The sequence below is a fragment of the Budorcas taxicolor genome, chromosome 14 (genome assembly GCF_023091745.1).
Source record: "Budorcas taxicolor isolate Tak-1 chromosome 14, Takin1.1, whole genome shotgun sequence".
Taxonomy (NCBI): domain Eukaryota; kingdom Metazoa; phylum Chordata; class Mammalia; order Artiodactyla; family Bovidae; genus Budorcas; species Budorcas taxicolor.
In genome coordinates this window covers 23804199-23829173 of record NC_068923.1, presented here as the reverse complement: position 1 = coordinate 23829173, position 24975 = coordinate 23804199, and the positions used below count along the sequence as shown (strand labels likewise).

The following is a 24975-nucleotide window of genomic DNA, read 5'->3' as shown; positions in this document are numbered from 1 at the left end:
GAAAATAAGGCCAAGTGATTCCCACTGCTGGCTCAGAATTCAGTGACACTGCGATTTGCTACTCCCGCCCTCCTGGTGCTATTTGGGGTGAAAAAAAGGAACGTCTTGTTCTTCATTCCTCTGGACTTGAACTTTCCCAGGGATGACAACTGCTCAGTTGTGGAGCATGATTTTATTCATTCATTCCTTCATTTATTTTTTTAAAATTATTTCTGTATTTGGGTACACTGGGTCTCAGCTGAGCCAAGTGGGATGTAGTTTCCTGACCAGGGATGGAACCCAGACCCCCTGTATTGGAAGTGAGCAGTCTTCCTGTATTGGAAGTGCACAGCCTTAGTCACTGGATCACCGGGGAAGTTTCACTTCATTTATTTTTTATTCTGTATGAATATACATAATATATAAGAGGCCCCTGGACTCAAGTCCTGGTACATATAGAGAGACTCTGCATGTGTGCATGCTAAGTCGCTTCAGGCATCTCTGAATGAATCATCTTTGTGACCCTGTGGGCTGTAGCCCACCAGGCTCCTCTGTCCATGGGATTCTCCAGGTAAGAATGCTGGAGTGGGTTGCCATGCCCTCCTCCAGGGGACTCTTCCGACCCAGGGATCGAACCTACAGCTCCTGCGCTGCAGGCAGATTTTTTTTTACCACTGAATCACTGGGGAAGCCTATAGAGAATCTCTGCTCCTGGGCATTTTCCCTCTGTATACTGAACTCCAGAGCTCCAGCACTTGTCTGCTCCATGAGACGCCAGGTGTAGGTCAACGACTGTCACAGTGACAAACAAGGAAAAGAAAGGCTGACCCCTTCTCAGAGCCGGTTAGCAGGAAAGGCAAAGAACTGCTTTATGTGTTTTGATGTAGCCCTGACTTGGTCAGCTTAAGCACGGACATGGGGACTTTCCACTCTATCAAAGCAGTCAGTTGAGACGGAGATCACTGTTATTTTATCAGACACAGGACTGTGTGGTTGGATTAGTTTCTGTGACCTTCCTGTGGCCCCAGGGCATCTCACGCTGAGCCTAAGCCAGTAGCTGTCCATATGAATGATATTTAAAAAATATTTATTTATTTAGGCTGCACCAGTGCTTAGTTGCGGCACATAGGATCTAGCTTCCGGACTAGGGATGGAACCTGGGCCCCTGCACTGGGAGCATGGAGTCTTAGCTACTGGACCACCAGGGAAGTTCCAGTCTGTATAATGTTCATCTTCCCTTTTCCTCTAGACAGAAAGCCCCATGAGCCTAGGGCTGAGTTACACTGCTGCTTACGCTGAGCACAGTTCCTGGCCCCTAAGTAATAAGAATCTATATATGTTACATGAAAGAGCCAACAAACAAGCAAATAAATGAAAAGAAGTAATGGTGTTGGGCTTTACATTATTATTAAAAAGAGTGGTGGTTTAGAATCAGGTTGGGTTTTGTTTCACTCACGGTCTATCACTTATCTGCTCCATGAGATGTTGATTGAAATATACAACAAACGCATAACATGGTCTATGTCATCAAAGTACCAGTCGAAGAATTGTGACATCCAGGTAATCAGCACCCAGAGCACTCGCAGAATCTCAGAAGCTGCCTTATGCTCCCTACAGGCCACTCACTCTTCACCAACCCACTCAAAGGTGAACCACTATCCTGCAAGACGCATGCATCTGACATGTTACTATCCTCCCTGACTCTCATCTTCACACGGGGCATGTGAGTAACACTTACCATGCCATGAGCGTAACATTTCATATACGTATGGGCAATACTTGGCAGCAGCAGTCACGGTTTGAACAGTAGTAATAGTAGTAGTAACAGGACCAGTGACAGCAGATGTGATAGGAGGAGCAGGAGTTGCAAGAATAGGAGCAGCAGCAATGGCAACAGCAGAAGCAGTAATAGTGGTAACAGAGGTAGTGTTGTTACGAGTAGAAGCAGCAGCAACAGGAACAGCTAACACTCATACCACACAGGATGTTCTAGATACTGGTCCAGGGGCTGTACCCTAACTCATCTAATGCTCAAAGCAATCCTTATAAACACAGATAAAATAGGATTTTACAGATAAAGAAACTGAACTTAAAGGCACAGAAGATAAGTACAGATAAAAGCACAGCAGTTAAGTAGCTTTCTCAAGGTCACAGAGAGTGTCCTAAATCCAGGATTTTAATACCAGCAGTCTGGCCACAGAGTCTGTCCTCTCAACAGAACTTTCTTTTTAATAAATACTTGCATAGCAAAGAAAGATCTGTCCTCCAATATCTGTTCTCTTTCTTTGGTCTCATCATCATCTTCCATTTTCATAAGCAGGTAGTCTTGCAGAAGAAAGATCACATTTCCCAGCCTTCCTTTCAGTTAAGTACAGCTGAAGGACTAAATTCTGGCCAACAGAATATAAGCAGAAGCAGTAGATGTGATACCCAGAAGCATCCTTAAAAGAAGAGGCCTGCCTGCCCACTTCAGTATTCTTACCTGGGAAATCCCATGGACAGAGGAGTCTGGCAGGCTGCAGTCCATGGGGTCGCAAGACATGACTTAGAGACTAAACAACAACATGGATTTGTCAGTTTCTGTTATGTAAGTACTGTAAGAAGTTAAATAATTAAAAAGCATTATTTGTGATTAAAAAAAAAAAAAGAGGGCCTGCCTTTCTTCTTCCCTTCTTCCTGTTGGTAGATGTTATAGCTGGGACAGAAGCAGTCAGAATGGGCCATGAGGTGACCTTGGGGGGAATGGAGGCCCACACGGCAGAAAAACAAGAGAGGAAAAGTGTGGGTCTTTCACAGGTTGCTGTAGCAGCCCTGTAACTGAACTTTTAGGTAAGAGATAAATATACTACTTCTGTTTTCTATTTAAGCCAATGTTCTTTTAGATTTTACATCATTCATAACAAAACCTAATCTTAAATAATGCACTCTTATAACAATTATAATTAATACTGAAACTGAAGAAGACTCTGCAGGATGTTCCCAGGGACAGACAAGACAGACACACACACACAAAACACACACACACACCCTACCATGTTCCCTACCACTTGTTTCTATAAAGGCTTTAGCCTCCAAGGCCTTCCCCAAGATTCAAAGAGCAAATTTAATCAGAAAAATGAGAATATGCACAAAGAAAGCAGTGAAGTAAGACAAAATAGTAATAATTTAGCCATAAGTTCTTCCTCAAGGGCTACAGGTAACATCCTGAGCCATATCCTTGAGCTGTTTTGCAGATACTGAAACCTCCACCAGGTGGAAGACATTAACTGCAGGCTGACCACTACATGTGTACCCCAGACTGGGGCTGGAAGCGAAAGGTTGATAGATGAGATTCCCCAAACACCACCCTGTTACCTCACCAGCAGCCAATCAGAGAACCATGCACAAACTGATCACACACCCTGTGACCCTCTCCTCACGAGTTTAGATCTCAAGCCCATTCTCCTTGCTTGGTGCTCTGCAATAAAAGCTGTACTTTCCTTCGCCACAACCTGGTGTGAGCAGATTGACTTTGCTGTGTGTTGGGCGAGCAGACTGTTTGGTTTGGTAATAATATCACCTAAACAGATATCTCCAAAACTAATGTCACTTTCGTGTTGGATTCTTGATTTATAAAACAAAACAGAATAAAACATAATTCTGTAATAGTCAAACTATGAAAATGAGCAGGCAAAGTCTCATTTATCCTAGAAGATAACAACAGTAGAAGATACAACTGTAACAACAGTCTCCCATTACTTCACGTCTGGGTCACATGAACGCCTCTTAGGTTGGCCTCTCTGCCTCCAGCCTCTAACTTCTTCTCCACACTCAGGGCGTTCTTGTCTAACTATCTTTAAATATGACTTTCATCTTAAAAACTGGAATAATTACAATGCTCTATGCCCTTACATTACATGAGACACTTTCTTGTAGACCTTTTTTCCTAATCTCACAAAAACCTGAAACATAAATATTATTGCCCAGATTTCATAGATAAGAAAAAAGAACAGAGAAAGTCAGTGACTTGTCTGAGATCACAGCAAGATGGAGGCAGAGCAAGATTCAACCACCTGTCCAGCACCCATAGTCTTTCCACCACTAAGCTGACTTCTGGGATATGCCAATCATAGCAGGTGGACCCCATGTTGATTCACCCTGGCAACTTAAAGATTCCTGGACTCTCCGTTTTCTCTGCTTACTCTTCATGGTTCTTCACAGACTGTCCAGTCCAATTTTTTTTTTATCATCCACCAACACAAAGCTCCACCCACTGAGGTTAGATGCCTTAAGATTCTATCATGTGGCTCTATGCCAGGTCCCAGTAGTCCCAGCTGCAAAATGGGGCCAATCATACCTCTACAACAGCCAACACTGTGGGAGGAAAAAGACAAGAGACTTGGAATCAGGAACATTGGTTTCAAATCCAACCAGGCAAGATATGGCATATATGCACAATGGAATATTACTCGGCCATAAAAAGGAACGAAATCGAGTCATCTGCTGAGATGTCAATGGACCTAGAGTCTGTCATACAGAGTAAAGTCAAGCAGAAAGAGGAAAACAAACATCATATATTAACACATATACGTGGAATCTAGAAAAATGGACTTATTTCCAGGACAGGAATAGAGAGGCAGGGGTAGAGAAGAGACATGTGGGCATGGACAGGAGGGGTGGGGGGTCGGAGGCGGGGCGAGGAGGGGGGACACACTGAGAGTGGCCCTGGCAGATACGCGTACAGCCAGTGGGGCCTGCTGCACAGCACAGAGAGCACAGCTCAGTGCTCCGCGACGCCCCAGCAGGGCCGGAGGGAGTGCCGGGAGGCAGGGGACACACGTGTACGCAGAAATGATTCACTTCGTTGTACAACAGAAACTAACACAATATTGTAAAGCAATTATACTCCAATCAAAAAGGAAAAATCCAGTCGGGCAAGCTGTCTATCTGTGAAGTGAATGCGGTAAACCCTTCCTGGTAGGATTATCAGGTGGACTGGATGAAATCGTATCTTTAAAGAGCCACTCGGCTACACCAGCACTTATTACTGTTGACAGTGCTGTTCTGTTATCATTCCTGACTTCATTCAGGGGCCCCACCGCCTTTCCCACGGCCCACAGGAGACACATCAAAAAGCCTGCCGTTCTACAAATGCCGAAGATCTGGTCGCCACTAACATCCATGCTCGTGGTGTCTCTTCCAGGTTTCAGGGCTTGAGTCTGGTCAAATTCTGCATTTCAACCTCCCAAAAGCAGCCCTCCACATTTCCCAGGCTGGGCTCTTTGGACCACTCACCGATTCCATAGCGAATCTCTTGATGAAAAACTGGAGAGCCTGGAGGCTGAAGATCTCATGTCTCAGCCGTCACATCAGAAAATTACCTGGATGGGGGGGCAAGAAAAAAGGTGACAAGAGTCATACAGCAGGGCTTAGACAGAAGACATCGTCTCAGACCAACATGTGATTTCATCTGGAGGCCAGCACCCCTGTTAGGAATATTCCCACTCCACAGTGGCCATCCAGGAATGGGAAGGAAGACAGCTGGGAAACCACTGTTTCAGCAATCCACTTTGGGGCTGACATCTCCATCAGTAAATGTGCGCAAGTGCTCTGGAATCCTTCTTGCATTCTATTTCTAGCTCTACGTTGGAGAGCAATTTACAAGTCATTAACATCTCCAGACCTGGGCTCCGAAACATGAAATTAAATTGTGCTGACAGGTACAGCAGACAGACAGACAGACAGCCACAGCTGTATGCCCACAGGGAAGCAGAAAAGCTCCCCAGCCAAGGCAATCAACCCCAAGAAGGAGGCAGATATATACATGAATCTCTATATTTCAGGACAGCCCCTCTGAACCGGAGACAGGATTTTAATTAATTCATGCATACCAAAGCTTAATTAATTGCTGAGTGCACAGAGCACAGGAAGTCTGGGATTAAAAGTGTTACATAAGTGAACAGCTTCAATATTTTTGGAATGGAGGGGAAACAGAGGTGGTGGGTGTGAAAACAAGAGAAGTCAAAGGACCTGCTTGATTCTTCTCCAGTGATCCCTAGTTCAGAGTGGTAACTTCACCTGGGGCCAGAAACCCAGAACACACTTGAAGCACCATCTCCATTACTCCTGTATCCAACCCAGCCCTAAGTCACATGTCTCTTCCTAGGTATTTCTCAGCCTGTCCCTCTCTCTCTCCATCTCCACCGGCACAGCCCTGGACCAGAATCCATCATTCTCAAACTGGACGACTACACCCACCACTACCTCCAAACTGGTCTCCCCTCGTCACCATTTCTCCTCTGAAATCTGATCCCCTACACTAAAGCCAGGACAATCTTTTCCTTTTTATGTTTTAGTGTGCAGAATTTTATACAGACACAACAATAGAGATCCCCACTGCCCAGCCCCAATCACCATCGACTTATAATCAGTCCTACTCCATCCATACCCTAACCCCTCCGCTCTCCACACTGTTATTTAGAAGCAAGCTCCAGACATCTTATTTCAGTCATTAACATTACAGCATGTGTTGCTATATGTCTTTTACAAAAATGTAACAGCAATACCTTTACCACACCTATAAAGATGATAATTCCTTGATATCACCCAATAGTCTCATAAATGTTTAATATGTTTTTTAACAACAACAAAAAAATCCCAGATCCGAATACAACTGGCTAATAGCAGGTGGCGCTAGTGGTGAAGAACCTGCTTGCCAATACAGGAGACTCCGGAGATGCAGATTTGATCCCTGTGTAGGGACGATCCCCTGGAGGAGGGCATGGCAACCCACTCCATTATTCTTGCCTGGAGAATCCCACGGGCAGAGGAGCCTGGTGGGCTACTACAGTCCATAGGCTCGCAAAGAGTTGGACACGACTGAAGCAACTTAACGCAATATTAAAAACAATTTAAAATACAAATCTGATCGTGTCATCTCTTCATTTACAGCTTAACATTCTTCAGTGGCTTCTCAGTGCTTCCAGATAAACATCCATCAGCAGGAACTCCCCTGGAGGTCCAGTGGTTAAGAATCTGCACTTCCAGGGCAGGGAGCATGGGTTCTGTCCCTGGTTGGGAAACTAAGATCCCACATGACATGTGGTACAGCCAAAAATTTTTTTTTAATAAATAAAAGCAAAAAGAGCTCCCTAAAAAAATTTTTTTTAACATATATATATATATATCATTTAACATACTCAGACTCCTACCCACCTCCTCCCTGACCTCACCTTGTCCACCCAGGCAGCTGGCTCACTGCTGCAACCACCCAACCTTCTTTCAAACCCTGCAACTTCCCACAGTCCTCCTACCTCAGGTCTTTTGTGCCTGCTGTTCCCTCTGCCTGTAAGGCTTCCTCACTGACTCCGCCTAGTTAATTCCTGTGCTTCTTTAAATCTTACTTCCTCAGGGAAACTCTTCCTACTCCTCTAGATTCGATCACAGGATTTATCTCAGTCTGTAACTCTACGTGATTCACATGAGAACTGATTAACATCTGCTTTGATAATAAGTCATGTGAGTACACAAAGACAATGTTTGGATTTTCTGGTTGCATCGCCAGACCACACAGTGGTGTCCAGCACAGTATTAATAAATATTTGTTGGATAAATGATCAAACTACTTTTTTCAACCTTAGATGCCAACAGTGATTGACTTCCTGAACTTTGAGTCATGCATTTAAATTAGATGGGGAATTGACAGTCTTATCCTAAAATTGATATGGAAAAGCAATGAACTCAGGAGAGCCAAAACCATCTGGAGGACTCACATTTCCCAATTTCAAAGTCTCCTACAGGCCTCCCTGGTGGCCCAGTGGTTAAGAATCCCCTTGCCAATGCAGGGGACATGGGTTCGATCCCTGGTCCAGGAAGATTTCACAGGTTGTAGGGCAAATAAGCCCGTGAGCCACAACTACTGAGCTCACAAGAGTCTGTATTCTGCAACAAGAGAATCCACTGCAATGAGAAGCCCAAGCACCAAAACAGAGAGTGGACCCCGCTATGAAACTAGAAAAAGTCCATGTGCAGCAACAAAGACCTAGGACAGCCAAAAATAAGGAATTAAATAAAACCTACTACAAAGCGGGAATAATCAAGGCAGCGAGGCACAGGCATAGCATCAACATATACTGTCCCCCAGCATCACAGAGCATGATCTTTCCATAACATTCACCTCCTGACCACAACTTAACATGCTCTATGTACATGGAAAACAAGACCCTGTACTGGCCTCTCCCGGCCCACCTCTCATCTTACCTTCCCTTTGCTTTCCCTGCTCCACTCAAGCAAACAATTAAGGCAGTGTCTAGGCTGGATCATTTCTCCCATTCTTCACTCTCAATCTGAATTTCAATTATACATCCCTGCCCTTCAGCATGTGACTCTGCAGTCCTTCCCACCGTGGTGGTTGGTGGTTCTTTTCGTTCTTTCTCACTGGATTCTAGACTGGCCCACTGATGACTCATTTACAACAGAATTCGGACGGAAGCGACAATGTACTGCTCCCAAGTCTATCCCTTGCCCTCTGTGGTGTGCCACGAGGCGAGGTGGTGCCACTAGTCTCTTTCAACTGCTGCCTTTCAGTCTTGATCCTGCAGGGAACCCAATCTGAAGTCCAGCCCGAGCTAGCCAAGCCCCACCTAGATCAGCCAAATCACGACCGACCCACAGACCCATGAGTGTGAAAATAAACATTGGCTGTCAAGCAAGTCACTGCAGTTCTGCAGTTTTTGTTACTCAGCAAAACCTGACTGATTCACATGGGAACACTAATTCATGGACACCAATGAGTATCAACGTGACTGGAAAAAAAGACACACACAGACAGCACAGGTGTGATAACAATCAGCAAGCCGCCTCTTGAAGAAAACACACCTACTTGGTGCCAATTTGACCCTGACAACAATCCTGTTGGGCAGACATCAGGCCAGCTTTATAGATGGAAACACAGGGGCTCAGAGATACGCAACAGTGTGTCCAGGTCAGTGTGTGGCAGAACTGGGATTCCAACCCAGGTGGTTGTCTGACTCACAAAGTCTAAGCCAGACTTTTTCTCCTTAAAAGAATTCAAAGATGCTCAGAGACCACTGTCACATGAGTCCCTGAGCATGTCACATGGCCCACCAATCCACCTCTGTCCTTGTCCCGCTTTCTTGAATGGGTCTTCACAAAGGGCTGCAGGGACACGGTGAAAGGTCACTGGAATTAAACTCAAATGCCTTGAGCCCCAAGCCAACTAGGCCCCAAGACAGAGCCTTGTCCTGGTCAGTGAGCTTCTTTGGCTGCCGGGTCCCTTGTTTGTGAAATGAGGTCACTATCCTAGCCTGGTTCAGCAGTAAAGAATCCACCTGCAATGCAGAAGGAGACATGGGTTTGATACCGGGGTCAGGAAGATCCCCTGGAGGAGGGCATAGTGACCTACTCCAGTATTCTTGCCTGCAGATTGCCCTGGACAGAGGAGCCTGGTGGGCTACAGTCCATAGGGTCGCAAAGAGTCAGACACGACTGAAGCGCCTTAGCACTCACATGCATCCTGGCCTGACCTACGTCACTAGACTGGCATGAACCCCCAGAGAGATGGTGTGTGAAACTGCTTTGACACCAAAGTCAGTTCACATCCTGCTTCCTCGACTCTGAGCTCGCTTGAATTAGGTTAGCATCTACGTGTAGGTCAGTGTACAGTGCTCTGAAACCATTTATGCTTTGAGACTGATTGTTTCTTCAAACAGAGATTATTCCTTTCCAGTTATAAAGTAATCCAAGTCCATCAGTGAAAAATAATAAGGCATGAAAATAAAATATTTCAGTATCCCAACACCTAGAGAGAAATATTCACAGGATTTTTAAGGCTGTTTCCTTTCTGGGACTGGTTTTTGTAAGTCAAATAACTAGGGAACTACCAGCAACTTTTTAAAAAAAAATCCATATTCATTCATTCAAGGAATATTTGTTTTGGACCTACCACTCTTTGGCAGGGAAGACAAAGCCAAAAATAAAAAAATTCATAATCTCAAGGAACTAATATTCATTCATTCATTCTTTTTTTTTTTTTTCCACAACGAACAGCTTGCAAGATCTTAGTTCTATAACCAGGGACTGAACTTGGGCCACGGCAGTGAAAGTGCGAAGTCCTAATCCCTGACCTGCTGGAGAATCCCCACCCTCCCTTTTATTTTTCATCTAATCACAAATATTTTTTGATCCAGAATTCTGACTCCATTCAAAGACTGGTGCTCACTTTTTTTTCTTTTCTTTTTTTTATTGACATTCTTTTTAACTCCACAAATAAATGGAGCACCAACTATATACGCTGGGCACTTGCTAGTAATAATAATAATGGCAATTTCCTTGCTAGACCTTGTACTCTAACAGTTTGGTTTATAACTAAAAGTTGGCCCCTTAGAACAAATGCATCTGGGTTAGAAATCAGATAGTGCCTCTGTTATTTATTCTTTCGTACTTCAGTTTCTTCATCTTTAAAACTGGGATAATTGAAGTTCAAGCACCAAGCCAAACCGTAACTAGTAGTGGCGGTAGTAATAGTATCATCTTGTTTAATTCACACAACCATCCTACAAGAATCGGAAACTCACAGGTTAGGGAACTTTTCAAGAAGTCAGGTGCTTACTACTTTAGCACCTGGAGCCCAAGCCCACTGGGGACCCCATGAGAGATGGGAACACACCTCAAAATTGCCTCCCGGGGGGTAAGGAAGCTGGGATATTTATGCACAAACTCCATGCCTCCCTGGCCGAGTACAGCCAGGGAATGGCCTGAGAGAGAGATGCAGGAAGCCGTTCCATGAAACAGGCACTGTCTGCAAGACCTTCCAGGGTGGGCTCAAGGATACAGGCAGGGAACACACAGCATCCGTAACTAGATGCTCGATAAATACACACCAGAGGAGTGAATGAACGTGTGTTATCAACACCCTTGCTCTTCTCCATAACCTCTCCTTTCCCCCTGCCACCAGCGAAGGAAGATTTAGAGCAAGTACCTGCCAGAGTGAACCAGAACTCATTACCATCAAGCATCTTAATTTTTATCCACCCACGTTTCTGCTTTTTCCATTGAAATTCTATTTTGTGTCCTACAGTTTGTCATTCCAGACAGCGATTACTGCATGCCAGGCAGAAACAGGGACATAAATCACTGGGCACCTCAGCCCTTCTTTACTGCCAATCTCCAAATAGGTGTTGAGTTTTATTCAACAGAAGTGACTTCACCAATGTGGAGATTCATATCCTTTTATGGAGGACGTTGTGAACTGGAGTCACCTGCAGCTGACTGCAGTTTGGACAGTTTCCTTTGTTCCCATAACATTCAGCAAACACTTATCCTATTTACTGATGAGACTCTTTCCTGTTTTGTAGCAATCATAGTTAGAAAACCAGGGATGGAAAGGAAATAGCCTGAGTACATATTTCTACCAATCTTCCTCTTATCTACTGGAAGCCTAGCTTGTCTATCCCCACTCAAAATGCCTTCTCCTTCAAGCAGCTTTCTCCAGAAAAGGGAACCCTCCTACACTGTTGGTGGGCATGCAAATTGGTACAGTCACTATGGAGGACACTGTGGAGGTTCCTTAAAAAACTAAAATTAGAGCTACTGTCTGAACCAGCACTCCCACTCCTGGGCATATATCTGGGGAAAACCATAGTTCAAAAAGATACATGCACCCCAATGTTCAAAGCAGCACTATTTACAATAGCCAGGACACGGAAGCAATCTTCCATGTCCATCAACAGAGGAATGGATAAAGAAGATGTGGTGCATATATACAATGGAATATTACTCAGCCATAAAGAAGAAAGAAATAATGCCATTTTCAGCAACATGGATGGACCTAGAAATTTTCATATTGAGAAAAGTCAGTCAGACAGAGAAAGGCAACTATCATATGACATCACTTATGGTGGAATCTGAAAAAAAAAAAGGGTACAAATGAACTTATCTACAAAACAGAAATAGAATCACAGATATAGAAAACAAACTTATGGTTACCAGGGGTTAACAGGGGAGGGAGGAATAAACGGAGAGATTGGGATTGACATATACACATGACTATAAATAAAACAGATAACTAAGAACCTACTGTATAGCACAGGGAAATCTACTCAGTACACTGGCTGGCTGGATTATAAACTAATGATGACTGTGTTCGTGTCTTAGATCATGTTTCCTGGGTGGACTGCACATTAGGCTACAGTCAGGAGGCCAAGTTGGGTAGCCTAAGACCGCAGTCAAGCGGGTGCAGGGGGGCAGGGATACAGATGACAGAATAAACTCTCACAAGTGACCTAGTCTGAGTGTGAACAAAACATAGGACCTGCCTCACAAACAATGAGCAAGTACCTACTGCATGCCATGTCCCATTGGCAAGAGCTTCCTGTAAATGAGAGTCACCTGTTGGAAAATCCCTCCATTCAATTACTGGAAAAGTGTTTGTTAAGCTAAGTGCCAAGGATGTATAATGGTCAGCAAAGGTGGCAGAGTGGTAAAGAATCCGCCTACCAATGCAGGAGACAAAAGAGATGAGGGTATGATCCCTAAGTCAGGACGATCTCCTGCAGGAGGAAACGGCAACCCACTCCAGCATTCTTGCCTGGAAAAGTCCATGGACAGAGGAGCCTAGTGGGCTATAAAGTCCATGGGGTTGCAAAAGAGTTGGGCATGACTGAGCAACTGAGGGCACACACACACACACACACACAAAACAGACCCAGGCTCTGCTTAGAGCTCGTGGTTAAGAGAATCAGACCTTAACCAAACTGCCTCCTGGGCAATGAGAAAAAGTGCTGGGTGCCATAGGAACCTATGCACTGCAGGTGAATAATAACTTCTCAGCATCTTAAAAAGTTGCATCCTGAGAACTGTGTGAATCTTAACATACGTGAATGCCAGGCAAACAAGCTCAGGGAGCTGAGAGGAGAACCACCGAGTGACCTTCAGAACTATGTGCAGGGGGGCCTCACTCACCACAGTGCCTGCTCCTCACACAACGCAGAAGCAGGTCCAACTCAGTCTGTGCCACCTCAAAATTTACACATTTCCTGGGGTCTCCTGGGAAGAACTGCAAGCGCGGCGTGTGAAGTCTGCGGGTGCCTAGGGTCTGTTGTGCTACCAACTGTTTTAACAGCACGACGCAGGTCCCTGCAAACAATTGCATGTTTACCATCAGCAAGCACACTGAGCGCAGAGCCATCTGTGTGGCTGCCCCCCGGGGCTCGCTGCGTAGGAGAAGGAGCGGCAGGCAGCCCTGCGCTGGGGGAATTTCCCAAGCGCTGGAAAGAGGACAGTCTTTGGAGCAGGAAAGCTTCCATTGCAGCACTGGTTCTCCCCGCTAACTGCTGCGCAACCCCAGGCCATGAGCTTCACTTCAGCGAGTCTGTGTCTTCTTCTGGAAAATGCGGATGGCAGCAGACACTGATGGTGCCCTACACACTGCCAGGGTGCCCACAAGTTCATGAACGTCCAAGTGCATCTTATGGCAAGCAGCACTGGGACCTCCTGCCGAAGAATGTGCTCTCAATAGAAAAAGCTGGACACTGGGAAAGACTGAAGGCGGGAACAGAAGGGGACAACAGAGGATGAGATGGTTGGATAGCAATTCCGACTTGATGGACGTGAGTTTGAGCAAACTTTGGGAGATGCTGAAGGACACGGAAGCCCGGCACGCTGCAGTCCACGGGGTCACAAAGAGTCAGACACGACTGAGCGACTGGACAAGTGCCAGAGAACTAATACTCTCAGATGTGAGGAACACTAGCACACAGCAGGTGTGTGATGGAAAAACTCCCCTCCAGTGACAACCCACAAGTAGAAAGGACGTCAGCAGCCCAGGGTCCCAACTAGGTGGCTTCTCAGCAAGGCCAGTGCCATAGACGTGGCTCCTGCAGCTGGTCATCCTGCTGCAGGCGACAGGCAGGGGGGCCACGACCAAGGCCTGGCCTCCGTCCTGCCCAAGGAAAAGGGAACTGGGATGGAAAGGATTTTGCATGGAAAGGTGTTCATCCCCCTGCAGGAAGCCCCACTGCCCAGTGCCCATAGGGCACCATGAAGGGCTTGCGTGGGCACCATGAAGGGCTTGCGTGGGCACCATGCAGGGCTTGCGTGGGCACCAGGCACTCTGCCACCTTCGACTGTGCTCACGCGTCACCCCATTTCCCACAGTGAGAAGCACAGCTGCGATTATGAGCCCCATCTTTGAGAGGAGACAACAGCTTTGACAGGTTAAATAATACCTGAAAAAAATAATAACAACAGCTAGCATAATGCAGGAGACACGGGTTTGATCCCTGGGTCAGGAAGATCTCCTAGAGGTGGAAATGGCCATCAACTCCAGTATTCTTGCCTGGGAAATCCAATGGGCAGAGAAGCCTGGAGGGCTACAGTCCATAGGATCACAAAGAGTTTGACACGACTGCACATACAAGAAAGGGAAAAAAGACTGGATACGTTTATTTTATTATTATTTTATGTGGTTAAAGAAAAACAAAACGCATGACATAGAATTTACCACTTTAGCCATCTTCAAGTATATAGTTCAGAAGTGTTAAATATATTCACATTGCTATAACAGCAGATGCCAGAACTATCTCATTCTATAAAAATGAAACTACACCATTTATCAATAACTCCACACACTTCCTCCCTCCAGCCCTGGGCAACCACCATTCTACATTCTATTTCTATGAATCTGACTACTTTAGATAGCTCACATGAGTGGAACCATATAGCATTTGTCTTTTTGAGACTGGTTTATTTCACTTAGCATGACGTCCTCAAGATTCATCCATGTTACAGCCTGTATCAGAATTTCCTTCCTTTTTAAGGTTGGATAATATTCCATTATATGTACATATGACATTTTGTTTATCCATTCAGCTATTGATGGCTGAATAAGAGTGAATAAGGCCGCCGTGAACATGGATGTTCAAGCATCTCTTTGAGACCTCGATTCTTTTGGATATATATACACACCCAGAGGTGGATCTGCTGGGTCAGACAGTAATTCTAGTTTTAATTTCTGAAGAACTGCCACACTGATTTCCACAGAGACTGAACCATCTTACAAACCCACCAACAGTGCACAAGGGTTCCAGTTTCTAGAGCTGGATACACGGTAGAAGAGTAAACGGGCGATGTATTTAGTGAATGAAAAATATGCGTGTGTGCTCAGTCACTCAGTCGTGTCCAACTCTTTGCGACCCCATGGACTGGAGCCCGCCAGGCTCCTCTGTCCATGAGATTTCCCAGGCAAGAATACTGGAGTGGGGTGTCATTTCCTTCTCCAGGGCATCTTCCTCACCCAGGGATCAAGCCTGCACCTCCTGCATTGGCAGGTGGATTCTTCACCACTGGAAAGCCAAATGAATAATAGACACAGCATAGTAACACAGTACCTTTAAAAAAATCTTTCAGCAGTGCCACACAGCATGTGGCATCTTCGTTTCCTGACCAGGGATCAAACCCACACCCGCTGCATTGACAGCACGTCGTCTTAACCACTGGACCCCAGGGAAGTCCCAATAATACAATGAAGTTGAAGAGGAGTGAAAGTCGCTCAGTCGTGGCCGACTCTTTGCACCCCATGGACTATACAGTCCATGGAATCATCCAGGCCAGAATACTGGAGTGGGTAAGTGAGTGTAAGTGAAGTCGCTCAGTCGTGTCTGACTCTTTGCGACCTCGTGGACTGTAGCCTACCAGGCTCTTCTGTCCATGGGATTCTCCAGGCATGAATACTGGAGTGGGTAGCCTTTCCCTTCTCCAGGGGATCTTCCCGACCCAGGGATTGCACCCAAGTCTCCTGCATCGCAGGTGGATTCTTTAGCAGCTGAGCCACAAGGAAAGCCCCCAACAATACAGTGCTTTCCTACAATCTACTGGCTTATTTTACTTTCGGCTGTGCTGCACCTCCACTGCTACACGGGTTTTTCTCTGGCTTCATCGAGCAGGGGCTACACCCCCCGGCTCCAGAGCACAGGCTCAGTAGTTGTGGTACACGGGCTGAGACGTTCTGTGGCACGTGGGATTTTCCCGGATCAGGAATTGAACTTGTGTCTCCTGTATTGACAAACAGATTCTTTACCACTGAGACAGCAGGGAAGCCTAACACAATACTGCAGGTACATCCTGGAAACCTCCTCATCCAAAGGCTAACATCGCTCCCATGATTGTGTTCAATACGAGAAGTTCCTCTGGGACAGGAACCATGACTTAAACTCTCCTCTAAATCTCTGATCTTGACCCCCAAAGCCACTGTCCAGGGGCTGACATGCAGCAGGCATATGGCGGCATTTGTTGAATGGTAACAGAGGGGCAGAGTCAATCAAGGAAGGCTTCCTGGAAGGAGGTGGCATTGCAAGAGAAAAAGGACAGTCTGGCAGAGAGAAGGATGAGCAGGGGTGACTGCAAAGAGGGACCTGGCTGATTGGTTTCATCTCATTCTTGAAGGCAGAGGTGATTTGTCAACTCAATAATGCTGTCATGACAGGGTAACACAATATGCTTCATAGGTGCTCAGCGAACACCTGTTGACCGAACGCATGATCAGAATGAGAGTAAAACAAACAGGAGAAACATCAGAAAGACTTCTGTATGAGCTGTCAAAATGAGAAACCAGGGGTTCCCTTAAACTACAGGGAAATAGTCATGTGACTGACACCAGCTTTCCCTGGCACTCCACCACCTCCAGTCGAACAGGAAGCCCAAGAAGGAACTACCTCCCAGCCCTACTCTGAGGAAACCTCATGAGCAAGAAAACCCCAATCCTCAAACTTCTTTCTGGAAATCCATCTTAGGAAGTTTACTGCCTGCAAAACCTAGAAGGATCAGCCAATGTTTATAAGACTTCATTTCAAAATGAAGTTTCTCCAGAGTCAAGACTCTTTCCTTCTCCTGAGGATGTAAGTCTTCTCTATTCCATAGCTATTTGTCTCCGAGGTATGGCAAGTGACACAGCAGGATGCTGCATTTGGATGCAAGTGACTCACGGCAGGCTTGAGTCCACTCCCCGCGCCCCTGAGGTCCCCACCAGTGGAGTCACTGAATCCAGGATGCCCACCAGACTGGAAGGCCCTGGAAAAATCACCCAGGTAGGCACAACAGAGCTGTGAGCAAAGAGTCCCACCTCTACCATTACTCTTCCAAAGAAGACTTCAGGGAAACCAGGAGACCCTGTGGCTAGCACAGTGTCTGGCTTAGTCAATGTTCATTGAATGAGTGAATGACCACCTAAACAAACACCCTCACACCAAGACCTGCAAGCACACTTTAATTTCCCACCAGAGTACAGCTGCCAACCGGTCAACATCAGCTAAAAGTGTCATGGGGTCCTGCAAGCCTCCTGCTTTGCCTCTGTCTCAAACATAAGTCAGCCTCTCTGATGGCTGCTGAAGAATCTGCCTGCCGATGCAGAAGACGTGGGTTCGATCCCTGGGTCGGGGAAGATCCCCTAGAGAAGGAAATGGCACTCCAGTATTCTTGAAAGAAGATCAAACTAGTCAATCCTAAAGGAAACCCTGAATATTCATAGGAAGGACTGATGCTGAAACTGAAGCTCCAATACTTTGTCCACCTGATGTGAAGAGCCAACTCATTGGAAAAGACCCTGATGCTGGGAAAGATTGAAGGCAAAAGGCGAAGGGGGTGGCAGAGGATGAGATGGTTAGATAGTATCACTGACTCAGTGGACATGAATTTGAACAAACTCCAGGAGACAGAGAAGGACAGGGAAGCCTGACATGCTACAATCCATGGAGTTGCAAAGAGTCAGAAACGACTTAGCAACTGAGCAATACATTTCTTGCCTCCAGTATTCTTGCCTGGGAAATCCCATGGACAGCAGAGTCTGGCTGGGGCTACTGGCCATGGGGTCACAAAAGAGTCAGACACGACTTTAGGGACTAAACAACAATAAACGTAGGTCACCCTTAAGCATCATCTTCTGGGGCCTGGTATGAACTCAACTTCTCTTAGAATCAAGGCTCCTCACCTTCCCCAACTCTATTTCCCTTAAATGACAAAGAACCATGAGGACCTGAGTCTGAAGCAGGAATGTTTGCAGCCCAAAGTAGCTGGGGATTTGGCCCCTTCTACCTGCTTTGGGGATAAAACCCTCTAATGGAAAGTCCATTGGCTCCTCAAAGCCTCAGAAGCAAAATGAGAAGGATAAGGCCCACGTCTCAAAACAGCTGTGTTTCCCAGGAACCAGGGAGACAGAGCAGAAAGAATATCAGACGTTTCTCACTCTGGTGACATGGCAGCTGAGTGGACGTGGGCACCCTTCCCCCTTGTCATGCCGAAAATCTTGAGTGTGACTCCAATGGTTTAAAAGTTATAACCAACAAGGAGAGAGAGAAGAAAAGGAACCACAGGCCATGAATGAAGGCCATACTCCAGGACACATCCATGCCCAGCTGCGCACACGCACACACAGACACACACACACTCTCTCACACACACACAGGCACACACACACTGACCTGCAACCGAAGAATGCACGCAGACTGACCTGTGTGGGCACAAGAGGCCGCAGGGCGGACCCAGATACCGTCCGGGGCCTCACAAAGGACTCTGTGTGCCAGGCCACAGGACGTTCCAGCAGCAGCCTGTTTCCTCTGTGGAAGCGGTCCTCCTGGCCTGCTCTGATACGAGAGATGGGCGGAAGGATCAGTTCCCTCACACAGCACCGGGACTGCTGTGGAAAGGAGGCCTCAGAATAGTGTAAGCCTGGAGGGCCCACGTGTGCAGAAGCCACATCTAGACTGATTTTCTGAGACAGAAAACTCAACACTTACTGGCTTTAAAAAAAAAAAAAGGGAAGCGGGAGATGCTGGGCTGACCAAACTGAGAAGTCCAGGCATGGCTGTAACTTCAGGCACGGCTAGATCCAGGGGCTCACGTGTGGTCAGGGCAAGGCTGGTCTCCATCTGCTGGTTCTGTCTTCCGGGAGGGGTGATGGGGGGTGTTTCAGGCAGCTCTGCCCCCAGGGGGCCACTGGCCTTCAGGTTTATGTGCAGTCAGAGCTCAGCAACCCCTGCGGAAGGCCAGATCTCTTTCCCCGTGGTTCTAATAAGTCTCAGGGCTGACTCTGACTGTATGCAGCCCTGAACTCGGCCCTGTGGCCAGGGGCTGGAAGACTCCACGGGCTGGCTGTTGCTCACAGGTCCATGCAGGTGAACGGCTAGGTCACGTCCACAGGACCCACATAGACTAAGGGGACGTAGGTACTCATCTGGAGGAAAGTAGGGAAGAGAGAGAGAAAGAGAATGAAGGAAAGAGGGAGGATAAAGAAAACAGGGGGCTTCCCTGGTGGCTCAGTGGCAGGGCCAATGCAGGGGACATGGGTTCGATCCCTGGTCAGGGAACTAAGACCCCACACGCTGTGGGCCAACCAAGCCCGTGCGCCACAACTGCTGAGCCTGCGCTCTACGGTCTGGGAGCCGCAACTACTGAGCCCACTTGTTGGAACTACTGAAGCCCGAGTGCTCCAGAGCCCGTGCTCTGCAGCAAGAGAAGTCCACACACCAAAACTAGAGAGCAGGCCCCGCTGGCCACAACTAGAGAAAAGCCCAGGCAACAAAAAAACGACCCAGCACAGCCAAATAAATAAATGAAATTTTAAAAAAACACATGGTATAAGCCACAAATAATTTTTATTATTAAGGAATAAAACAGCAATCAACCTCAGCTTTAAAGAAAACAAGAAGAACAGCAGCCGACCGAGCTTTTGTGTCTTTTGTCTTCTGTAACAGCTTTGATGAGATATAATTCACATACCATACAATATAGCAATTTAAAGGACACAGTCGGACTTCCCTGGTGGCTCAGACGGTAAAGCGTCTGTCTACAATGCGGGAGACCTGGGTTCGATTCCTGGGTTGGGAAGATCCCCTGGAGAAGGAAATGGCAATCCACTCCAGTACTATTGCCTGGAAAATCCCATGGACAGAGGAGCCAGGTAGGCTACAGTCCATGGGGTCACAAAGAGTCGGACATGACTGAGCAACTTCACTTTCACTTTCCACGGTCTAAAACATAACTCACAGAGTTGTGGGACCACCACTCTAATCGATTTTAGAACATTTCTGTTGCCCCCAAAAGAAACCTCATACCCATCAGCAGTTACTCCCCTCCAATTCCACCTCCACCCACTCCTGGCAAAAGAACAGTGTAACTTTCTGTTTCTATAGATTTGCCTATTCTGGCGATTTCACATACACAGAATCATACAAAAGGTGTTGGGGGGTGGTTTGGCTTTTTGCTTTAATACTTTTATTTACTTATTGGCTGTGATAGGTCCTCACTGCTGCTCGAGTTTTTCCGCTAGTTGCAACGAGCGGGAGCAACTCCCTAATTGCAGTGTGTGGGCTCCTCACTGCTGTGCCCTCTCTTATTGCTGAGTGTGGGCTCGAGGACACGCATGGGCTTCAGCAGCTGCCACAGGTGGGCTCAACAGTTGCAGCTCCCAGGCTCTAGAGCACAGGCTCAACAGTGGTGGTACCTGAGCTTAGTTGCTCCAGGGCAGGTGGGATGTTCCCGGACCAGGGATGGAACCCGTGTCTCTGGCGTTGGCAGGTGGTTTCTCTACCACTGAGCCACCAGGGAAGCCCAGTGGGTGGATTTTAAGAATTCTGTCTTTTGTCCTAAAATCTGCAAAAAAAAAAAAAAAATCCATTTCCTGGACTCCTAGTTGAACTGAGTCTGGACTTACTCCCTGGAATCACTATTAAGGATGTGGACCAGAGCAGGGGTGACCGGGCCTGGGAGACCCTGAAGCCTGAGGTGGTTGGTATGACTGGAGATGACTCAGCAGCCAGGGCGTAAACCCTCCCAGAAGCCTGGTCCAAGCTTCTCGTCTCGCCCCTGGCACAGTATGGGGTGGAGTGGGAAAATCGTGGGCTCCAGCTTATCAGATGTTCCAAAGAATCCCCAGGGAAGGGCACCATGGGGCTCCACCCAGCACCCTTCCTCATTCCTGACTTCATTCAGGATCCCCCTTCTCCCAGGAGGTGCGTGTTCCTGCAGCTCCCAGGAACGGGCTCTGCTGGTTCAAAACCTTCCTGGTCACTGTAAGGTGACTTTGCTGCAATAAAAATTAATTAAAGAAAAATAACACCTTTCAAACAAAAATAAAACAAAGTGTGGACTCTACAAAACCTTAAAAAGAACACCTTCCCAGTACTTTGCTAGTGATTAATCTAAAGGGCACGTGACCCAACTTGGATCAAGGAGACCTGGAGTCGGAGGCTCTTTCTGCATCTCCTAGAAGAGGTTTTGGGAACGGTGTTTCCTCCCTTCTTCTGGATGTTATAATAAAGATGTGCGAGGTGGAGGCAGCCCGTCTCATTACCAGCCTCAAGCAGAAGTCAGTGCAAGATGAAGGACGGATCTGAAGACCTACAGGAAAACGGAGCGGGGCCTCCTGGAACGGACACGAGCTCTGTGCTACACGTCCCTCATGCCCCACCATCCCCTTTCCCAAGCCCCAGATTGGCCTTTAGGGACTAATAATGCAAGGCCCCCTTCCCTCTGCTGCAGGATGCTTTTGGCCAACAGGGAGCCCCCAGCAGGAGACAGGAGGGAAGGGAGAGTGAGGCATCCGCTCCCCCTTCTGCCCCTCTCTGGACCCACCACTGCTCCTTCTCTGGGGGCCACTGTGAACTGGCTGCCACCTTTGACCCAAGTCTGAGCTCTGGTCAGAAACCCTCCTCACGCCCTCCCTGTCTCCAGGTCCCAGAATCTGTTCCCTCCCCACCCCTCGAACTGGGCATGACACAGGAGCCCCAGGGCCACGTGACCCGGGCACCACACTATTCCTGGAGCTTCCCTGCACCTGCCCACACCTCCCTAAAGATCCCTTCACATGACCCACAAGCACAGCAAAGATGCTCAAAGGCATCAGTCATTACAAAATGCAAATCAGGGACTTCTCTGGTGGTCCAATGGGTGAGAGTCTGCCTTCCAATGCAGGGGACACAAGTTCAATCCCTGGTCGGTGAACTAGAATCCCACATGCCATGCCATGGGGCAAGAGCACCCACAAGCCACAACTAGGGAGGAGCCCACACACAGCAGTGAAGATCCTGCGTGTCGTAACTAAGACCCAACGCAGCCAGGTAAATAAATAATAAAACATTTTCTTAAAAAAAAAAAAGAAAGAAAAATGCAAATCAAAACCACAGTGACACACCATGTCATACCCACTAGATCGGCTATCATACCAAAACCCATAAATAACAAGTCTTGGCAAGGATGTGGAGAACTGGAATCCTCTTATATTGCTAGGGGGATGTAAAATGATTCATCCACTTTGGAAAAGCTTGGCAGGTCCTCAATAAATTTAAATACTGAGTTAACAGATGACTCATCAATTCCATTCTAGATATATTTCCCAGAGTTGAAAAAAGGTTTTCAAACAAACATTTACAGGTGAATGTTCAGAGGCACTACTCACAATAATCGTAAATTTGAAATAACCCAAATGTCTATCAACCAATGAATAGACAAATAAAATGTGGCTTGTTCATACGCTGGAATATTGTTCTGTCATAAAAAGGAATGAAGGACTGAAATATGCTTTACCATGGATGAACTTCAAAATCATTATGCTAAGGGAAAAAAGCAGAAACATTACTTTGTTGACAAAGGTCTGTATAGTCAAAGCTATGGTTTTTCCAGTAGTCACGTATGGATGTGACAGTTGGACCACAAAGAAAGCTGATCACTGAAGAATTGATGCTTTTGAATTGTGGTGTTGGAGAACCCACTCCAGTACTCTTGCCTGGAAAATCCCATGGATGGAGGAGCCTGGTAGGCCGCAGTCCATGGGGTTGCGAACAGTCGGACACGACTGAGCGACTTCACTTTCACTTTTCACTTTCATGCATTGGCGAAGGAAATGGCAACCCACTCCAGTGTTCTTGCCTGGAGAATCCCGGGGACGGGGGACCCTGGTGGGCTGCCATCTATGGGGTCGCAGAGTCGGACACGACTGAAGCGACTTAGCAGCAGCAACAGCAGCAGCAGAAGACTCTTGAGAGTCCCTTGGACTGCAAGGAGATCAAACCAGTCAATCCTAAAAGGAAATCAGTCTTGAATATTCATTGGAAGGACTGATACTGAAGGTGAAGCTCCAATACTTTGGCCACCTGATGTGAAGAAGTGACTTATGAGAAAAGACCCTGATGCTGGCAAAGACTGAAGGCAGGAGGAGAAAGGGATGACAGAGAATGAGATGGTTGGATGGCATCACTGACTCGATGGACAGGAGTTTGCCCAAGCACTGGGAGTCAGTGATGGATGGGAAAGCCTGGCATGCTGCAGTCCATGGGGTCGCAAAGAGTCAGACATGACTGAGCAACCGAACTGAACTGAAGAGAAAAATTTAGACACATTACGCTAAGGGAAAAAAGCCAGACACAAAGGGTCATATATTGTACAATTCCACTTACCCTACCCTCACCACATATAAGGAACCAGCTCACTCCACCACGAGCAAGTGAGAAGGGGAAACTATTCCTTGTTCTAGCTCCAGTGAAAGTGAAAGTCACTCAGTCGACTCTTAACGACCCCATGGACTATATATAGTTCATGGAATTCTCCAGGCAAGAATAAATAAAGAATAATAAATAAACAATAAATAAAGCCGTGCCTGAATTTCTTGTCTGGTCTCTTATCAATTTCTATTGATTACGAAGGCCAAGAACCCTGGTATCACTGAGATCAGTGATCTCTGATGTTACTATGGCAAAAGATTATGACTTGCTGAAGGCTCAGATGATGGTTAGCGCTTTTTAGTAATAATGTATTTTGTAGTTAAGGTATCTACATTGGCTTCTTTTAGACATAATGCCACTGCACCCTTAATAGACTATAGTGTAAACATACCTTTTATTCGCACTGGGAAACCAAACAAATTGCATGACTCGATTTATACCAATATTCACTCTATGGTAGTGAGTGAAAGTTACTCAGTCATGTCCAACTCTTTGCGATCCCATGGACTATACAGTCCATGGAATTCTGTAGGCCAGAATACTGGAATGGGTAGCCTATCCCTTTTCCAGGATATATTCACAACCCAGAAATCCAACTGGGGTCTCCTGCATTGCAGGCAGATTCTTTACCAGCTATGGTGGTGGCCTGGAACCAAACCAGCAACATCCCTGAGGATAAGATAAGGTGAGAACGAGGGCTGACCCCCTAGGTCAGAGCAGCTGAAAAGACCAGGCTGCCTGCTTCCTCATCTGACCACTCAGGCAACGGAGCCAGGGACCGGAGCTGGTGACCTACTTAGTAGGAGTAGGTCATCTCCTACTAAGCAGGGGGTGACCCCGATGTGAAGTCTTGAGGAGACTCCCCTGGCAGCAGCTTGGAGGACAGATGAAGCGAAGGGCAGAGAGTTGGGAAAAGGCTGGATGGCTCAGGGGAGATCCCGCAGAAACCTGGCCTGTGGCAGAAACTGTGGGGACACACAGAAGGGCTGGACTGGAGATGTGGGGACAGACTTCTGCAGGATCCATTTGGCTTAGAGGAGGCGTAAGAAGGAAAGGGAGTGAGCGATGGGCAGTAAGAACCTCTTCCCTCTTCTCGAGGCTCAGATCTAGGGAAGCCAGGACACCAAGAAACCACATCACAGCTCCCCTTCCCCTTCCACATAAACGAAAACCGAAGAGCTGAAGTTGTGGGAGGGGAAGAGAAGGCGGAAGAGAGGTCCAGACTTGCTTCTTTCTCACGCATGCGCCACTGAAGCCCAGCACTGAGCACCTAGGGATGCAGAGACCAGAAGGACCAGGAGTCCGGGGAGGCTGTGGTCTTGAGAGACGCAAACGTGACTCGGCCTCGTAAACAAGCCAGAAGGCTCAGCATCCTCAATGGCTCTCCCTCTGCCCTGCCCCAATCCATCCCCAAGCCAGCCGGTGCGACTGCCTAGTACCTCCCGTCTCCTTCTCCCGGGCCACTCGCCGCCAGACTCCTACAAGAGCATCCTGAATGGCCTGCCCGCCT

The 24975-nt window shown here is 47.1% G+C and overlaps 1 protein-coding gene across 2 annotated transcripts in view; it reads right to left on the bottom strand.

Moving 5' to 3' along the window:
* The window catches only part of ASAP1 (ArfGAP with SH3 domain, ankyrin repeat and PH domain 1), a 335803-nt gene that overhangs the window by 298842 nt on the left and 11986 nt on the right, over positions 1-24975 (bottom strand). For both annotated transcript variants that reach the window (XM_052651849.1, XM_052651850.1), the window contains exon 2: positions 5254-5339. In XM_052651849.1, coding sequence (XP_052507809.1) covers positions 5254-5312 — 59 coding nt within the window. In that variant the 5' untranslated portion in view covers positions 5313-5339. The remainder of the gene's footprint in view (positions 1-5253; positions 5340-24975) is intronic.